This window comes from Oryzias latipes, chromosome 2 (assembly GCF_002234675.1).
Source record: "Oryzias latipes chromosome 2, ASM223467v1".
NCBI lineage: Eukaryota > Metazoa > Chordata > Actinopteri > Beloniformes > Adrianichthyidae > Oryzias > Oryzias latipes.
In genome coordinates this window covers 974583-981269 of record NC_019860.2, presented here as the reverse complement: position 1 = coordinate 981269, position 6687 = coordinate 974583, and the positions used below count along the sequence as shown (strand labels likewise).

The following is a 6687-nucleotide window of genomic DNA, read 5'->3' as shown; positions in this document are numbered from 1 at the left end:
TGGGGTCCAGATGACCCCACCCTTACATTGACGTGTTATTCCTACCATGACAAAGGTGGATAAAGGTGGAAAGATTTCATGGAATCCATGGACACCAGTGAAGATCACAAATCATTGAAGAAAAAAGGTTCAGAGCACTGTCTAGTGCAGACGTGGGCACTGAGGGCCGCATTCCTGCATGTTTTCCAGCATACCCTGCTCTGGCATGTTCTAATTGGCTGGACACACCTGAAGCAGGTAATCAGCCATGAGTAGGGCAAGATTATTGGCTGGACACACCTGAACCAGGTAATCAGCCATGAGTAGGGCAAGACTATCTGGAAATCATGCAGACACACCGGCCCTCGAGGCCTGGAATTGCCCACCCCTGGTCTAGTGGGTCTAGATGACCCAACTCCCAATGTTAAAGTGCCTAGGACAGCACAAAGGTTAAAATGTCTTTGCAGCTTCTGTTTGGATCAATACTCAGATTGGGGAACACATCTGATCCGGTCAGTGATCTAAAGTGACAACAATGCCAAACCAAACACCCAGTTTTTAACAGACTCTTGAACAGACTCGTCGTTGGCTAATATGAGAAACTTTATATCAAAAGCAGCTTCTGAGTTTTGTCCAAAAAGTGAACGCAACCTCCTCCTTTGCTAGAAAAATAAACTGCATCCACTGCTGTGTGGTGGAAAAAGCTACTTTACAAATGATTTCTGAAGTTCTTGACAAATCCCAGAATACTGTGGGATTGCTTCTTCCAACCAGAGTACAGTCATCTAATTCTCTCAGGATGAACGCTAACCCTGTGGTGTGCTTTGTCATGGAGTTTAGATCATTTTTATGTTTGTTTCCCGCCTGGTCCATGTTTTGTGTGTTTTGGGGAGATCAGGGATCTGTCCCTTTTATAAGTACACTTTCCTTGGTTAATAAACATTGGTGTGGCTTGTGTTGATTGTTTTGTTTTTGTGTGATAATTCAGACGTTTACAGTTTGTGTTTGTGTGAAATGAGCTTTTTGGTCCAAACTGTAGTTTTTCTCTGTTTAACTTCCTTCACTCATTTATCGAAATCTACCCGATTGGACCACATGTGCAGCCCGAGGGGGAGCCTGACCCTAACGGCAGAACACTTCGTCAGATTTCGCTAGACAAAACCTGAAGGGCGTCTTCTAAGGCCGTCCCAGACACACCAGCTCCAGCTTTAATCTGCTTTTCTGGCGGACTCATCATGCATTCTCATATACTGAAAATGTGATTACTTCTTCTTTGTTTTTTTCTCCTCAGCAAGCTCGCTGGAACACAAATCTGCAGCTGTGCTAATAAGATCACAGCTCTTTTGCAATTTCAGTCAAAAACTTATGAGCGATGGGGTCAGAGGGGCTGGAGGAGAAACGCTGCAGATTTGATCCTCCTCGGTTTGCATGCTGATTAGACGTTTAACCCATTTATCTGTCGGGGAACGGCTGCACCGACGACGCTCGGCCGCTGCAGCACATTTCCCGTTCCTATTCTTCAGAGGTAACTCTCATTCTGTGTGTTTTGACATGAAGAAAGCAAAGGTAGACGCTGGAAACTCAACAGAAATAAAAGAGAATTGAAAACATTCTGGGCTGAAACGCTGCGTCTGGATGCTCCAAATCAAAAGGAGGCTTCACAGAACCGGAAAAACACAGGAAAATAATAAATCCATACTCCAACTGAATCATTGTCAGTAAACTTGGCGCTGTAGTATTTAAGAGGAAACACTGCCACCTTGTGTTGGAGCTTTGCACCAACCGACAGCAATGAAGAACCCAGAAACAATACCATTGAGGACTGAGAGCAGCGATGGAGGGAAGGGATAAACTTGATCCAGTTTAACGTCTCAAAACGGAAGAAGAGGAGCCTGAACCATGAAGAAGATTTGTCTTGATGTTTTAACAAAAAGAGATTGTTTCTTGCAGACGATAAAAAAACAAAACGATGTTTACAGGAACAATATAGGAAAGAGATGAATAGAACGTGTGTGGAGGTAAGGCTGTTATTACTATCTGTAAATAATAAATGTGTGTTTTTACACGCCTACAGTGGCCACTTTTCTGTGTTGGTCAGATGGCTGGGCGGGGGGGGGGGTCAATACCTGGAAATAGGACCCCCTGGTGATAATTATCAGGAAGGTGGGCCCTCTGCTGGGTTATGAGCTTGACTCTCTCTCTCCATCTTTGGTTCCTGCTTCCCTTTGTTGTAGCTTTGCTATGTTACAGTAATGGGGGGGGGGCTTTAGCAGGCTCAAGGACACGCATGCTAAAAAATGCACGTTAAAGAATGCAAGTTTAGCACGTTCAAGAACGAAGACCCACAGTCTTCACACCGGATAAGCAGGGAGGGGCTTTTTCTACTTTTCCTACTGTTTACTATCAATCAAACTTTATTTAAAAAGCACCTTTCACATAAAAGCACAACACAAAGTGCTTTACATTAAAACAAAATAATGTAAAACAGGCATGAAAATTCAAATAAACGAGCACAAAAAATAAATAAATCAATCAATAATAGGGCCCCCCTCCCCCTACCTACACACAGCCCCCCACTCCTTTCACTCATCCCACCCCCTAACTGATGGGGAAATACAATGAGAAATAAGAAATTAGAAATGAGCACGAAAACAAGATGTTGGAAATGCTGAGAATTGGATCCTCCCTCTCTGTGAACGGCAGGAAGCCAGCACTCACACCTCACTAACGACCACGGTGTGGCATAAGGGCCCCATGCTACAGCATCACCCTCACATCCTAGGGGTTACAAATACTCCACGATACACTCACAACACGCACGACAATGCCTGTTCCAGCCTCAGGAAAACTACAAGACACGGCTGAGCTCTCTTTAAGATGTAGCCACTCTTCTCTGTGACCCTCCAGGGACAACCCAAACACCTCCAGCACCCGTATGGGTCATGTGACTAAGGCTTCAACAATGTATGGCTAAGCATAGATGAATGGTTGCATTCATATTACCTGCTATTTTTATACCAACAATGGGGATAAGTGAATAATGGTGTAATATACGGAGGGCTAGAAGTGACAACAGAATGCAATAAACACATTGATGTCACATTAATGTTCAAGTTTGCTGACGAACATGTTGTGTGTAGGAAATGCATGTTTTATGGGTTGTATCTCTGTTTTTTTCCACTCTGTCAGGCCTCCTGAAAACAGCTTTTGGATGTGTGGGGGCTCAGAGCTCAGAGCTCAGGCTTTGTCCTTCCCATTGATAAAACCTCAAAGTGCTGACTCGGCCCAACCCCGCCCACTTTTACCACCTCCACGTCCGGTTGGTAGCGGCTCATCCTCGACAACTTGCCCCTAAAACATGCTGCCTGGCTCGGTTGCTTTTGGCCTGCGGCTGCACGGATCGCCTAAACCCCGACTAATCTGCGGGATTAGATTAGCGCATTTGATGCAAAGGTGGTGAACATGCAAAATACTCTCAACTCGACTTTTGAAATGACTTTTATTTTCCTGCAAATGAGATGGATTCTTCAAGTAGAACAGAGTAGCAAAGGGAGGAAAATGGTGCAAAACACCAAAGAATAAATGTGAACAGGTTTTTAGTCTGGTTTATGGAGGAGGTGCAGGTTTTTATCAAAAAATGACAGTTAGGGGATTAGCTGGACTAACAAGTTGTCCAGTTTTCCGGCCTGGTCTTTTTTTTTTTTTTTGCAAGCCTCAAAATGATCATCTGTTGGAACTGAATCTTTCCAGGCATTTCCATTATTCTAATGGAACATAATTAAAAAAACCATGTTAGAATTCATTTTTTCTATCGATTTCAGGTTCTTTGTTGTGAACTTGTCACGTCCTGACGGCGCCTTTAACCGTTTGAAAGGTCATCCTGTGTCCGTCCATGGCTTTCTGACCTCTTTGTCTCAGTCCGAGCCCCCTCTTCCCTCTCTATGCAGCAGGTTTGTTTTGGCAGCCACGGGTGTCTGGCGCGTGGGGGGTGGCACCGGGTCGCACCAGTCATCTCGGATTCTGCTGACCTGGTCCAACCCACCATGAGATAATGGCATTCCAGAGGGATCCCGGCTAAAGCCAGTCTTTTTTGGTGGTCAGGTATATAAAGAGGAGGCAGCTGCAGAGACCGGGACGAATTATCGCTGCCTCTTTGCCCAGAAAACAGAAAAGTGTAGGAAAACCCTGTCTTTGAACGATTTTCCGTCTTCACCTCCTGGACTCCAGGCCAAGTAGCTCCGTCGATTGACCAAACCGGGCACAGCCTTGTTTCTTCAGCCACTATGGATATTGCTATCCAGCACCCATGGTTCCGACGCACCCTGGGCTCCATGTACCCGGCTCGACTCTTTGACCAGTTTTTCGGGGAGGGGATGTTCGATCACGACCTCCTGCCCTTCACCTCCCCCACCATCAGTCCGTTCTACAGACAGTCGCTGTTTCGTAACTTCCTGGACTCCTCAAACTCCGGCATTTCCGAGGTACCCGACACCACTTCTTTAAAATGTTTTCAGCTCTTTTGTTTACAGCACGGGTTCGGTCAGGCACATGTGTCCAGCAAAGCGCATTGGCTTCGTCCATTTACAGCTGTTTGTCCCTCAGGTGAGGTCTGACAGGGACAAGTTCACGGTTCACCTGGATGTCAAGCACTTCTCCCCCGATGAGCTCAGCGTGAAGGTGATCGATGACTTTGTGGAGATCCAGGGCAAGCATGGAGAAAGACAGGTGACCTTCCCCTTCCCTTCCTTCTACTACAACCTGATTTAGGCTCTAGTGGTCAAGAACAGAGCAGAAAAACGCACAAATACTAGGAAAAAAGCATCCTAACAATCAAAACTTAAACAGGATTACTTTATAAAAATGTAACATGTAAAAAAAAAGGTTTTTTCATGGATTTTTAAAACCACGAAGCCATTTTTGTCCTATTACTAGTCAAAAATATGTCTTGGCTTGAGCCCTGTAAAAGAGGGTCTGTAACCCCAATGATTATTTTTCCTTTAGTTGTTTTTGTTGCCTTTAACACGTCAAACATAAACTTGCCTCAAAATTTAGGACCAGGAAGGAGTTAGAATTCTGAAAAACTTAACTTAACCTAACTCCACCCTTTCCACAGTTGCATCATGGGAGTCACCAGAAATTTGGACAAGAATTGAGTTTCTGAGGATAAACGTTGATGTGCAGTAAATGGTGCCACCTTCAGGAGGGTTGTTATCTTTAAAGCTGAAATCCCGAAAAAAACTGCTTTTCCTGTTTCCTTCAAAAGCCTCCTCTGGCTGTCGGAACGTCATTGTTCAGTGAAAATCCTTCTGAGCTAAAAACAAAATGTTTAATGTATCACCATCTCGACTGTGACCTTTTAAATTTTAAAAAAGCAAGATAAGACGGGGAAAAAGTGGTTAAAATCCAAATATGGAAAAATGGTTGACGACTCAAACATTTACTAGAATGTTGGTTTCCATAGAAAAAAGCTCCAACAAAAGCTTCAAAAGGCATAAAACGGCTGATGAAACCTAAACAGCAGGGATGTGTCAGGGCACAAAAGGCGGCAAATGTGTTAGACCTTATGGCTCCTACTGGGTTTGGATCAGTGAGAAATCAACCCAAGTGTTTGTTTAAATTGGTGTCATTTGACTAAAACAACAAAATGTACAAAATATGGATCTGACTTTTTCCTGAAGGCAGATCTGTTTGAAGATGGTAAAAGAAATCCTTTCAAAATTAGAACAAGAGTAGTTCAATAAATCTACTGTCGGTTAGAGGTTATCATACTTTAGATTCCAATTTGAAACTACAGACTACTCCAGAAGTCAAGGTTTCCTTGTTTGCTAAGCATCAATCGGCCACTAAGGGGCTGGGATAGGCTCCAGGAACCCTCAAACCTTTAAGTTACTCTTGCAAGTTACCTTCATAAGAGGAGTGTGGGATCATGGGATGTATATGTTAAAGTGGGGAGGGTGGGTTTTTATTTTCATTTTGGTGTTTGTGGTTTTGAATTGTAAAGCGATTTTTATAAATAAATTTTGATTGATAAAGTAGGTTTAGAAAATGGAACGCCATTTGCTTGTGTGTCATCAAAGGCTTCAAAAGAGATCAAAGGTCAACGTATGCCCTGAGTTTGTTCCAAAACAGGAAGTTCTTTTGTTTTGAAGAGCTACGCTGTTTTTCCAGGATGACCATGGCTACATCTCCCGGGAGTTTCACCGCCGCTACCGCCTCCCCTCCACTGTGGACCAATCGGCCATCACCTGCTCCCTGTCTGCCGATGGACTGCTGACCCTGACCGGGCCAAAGGCCAGCGGGGGGGCCGAATATGGACGCAGCGACCGCAGCATCCCCGTCAGCCGTGACGAAAAGCCCGGCGCTGCCCCATCCTCCTAGACTGAAGATCTGCCGGAAAACCACCAGATTCCTTTGCTATCTTTTTCCTGGGAGGACTTCTCTGAGCTCCTCCTCTCGTAGTCCTAGTGCGCCCTTACAGTGTTTAGTTCTGTTATGGAAATAGTTCCTTTGAGGGGTTTTCAGGAGAAATCCCTGAAAGACCTGCATGTTTCTCCTGCTACGACTCCACCTATTCTGAAGAACCATTTACTTCCTGTCTTCATCATTTGTGGCTTTGTTTAGTGCAAATCTGCTGAAGTCCAAACTGAGAAATATAATAAAGATAAACTAAACTATCAGCAGTGGATCATTATTCTTTTGAATATCACT

General features: G+C 44.3%; 1 protein-coding gene across 1 annotated transcript; it reads left to right on the top strand.

The window, feature by feature from the left end:
• The first annotated feature begins 4061 nt into the window (after window positions 1-4061).
• On the top strand, window positions 4062-6656 carry cryaa (crystallin alpha A). The gene is made up of 3 exons (XM_004086021.4): window positions 4062-4460; window positions 4582-4704; window positions 6148-6656. The coding sequence occupies exons 1-3, from the start codon at window positions 4263-4265 to the stop codon at window positions 6355-6357; spliced, it is 531 nt and encodes a 176-aa protein (XP_004086069.1). The 5' UTR covers window positions 4062-4262; the 3' UTR covers window positions 6358-6656.
• Window positions 6657-6687: the final 31 nt, after the last annotated feature.

Coding starts and splice junctions, on each gene's coding strand:
- cryaa (XM_004086021.4), top strand. CDS start 4,263: ATGGATATTGCTATCCAGCACCCATGGTTCCGACGCACCCTGGGCTCC. Junction 4,461..4,581: donor CAAACTCCGGCATTTCCGAG/GTACCCGACACC, acceptor TTTGTCCCTCAG/GTGAGGTCTGACAGGGACAA. Junction 4,705..6,147: donor GCAAGCATGGAGAAAGACAG/GTGACCTTCCCC, acceptor CTGTTTTTCCAG/GATGACCATGGCTACATCTC.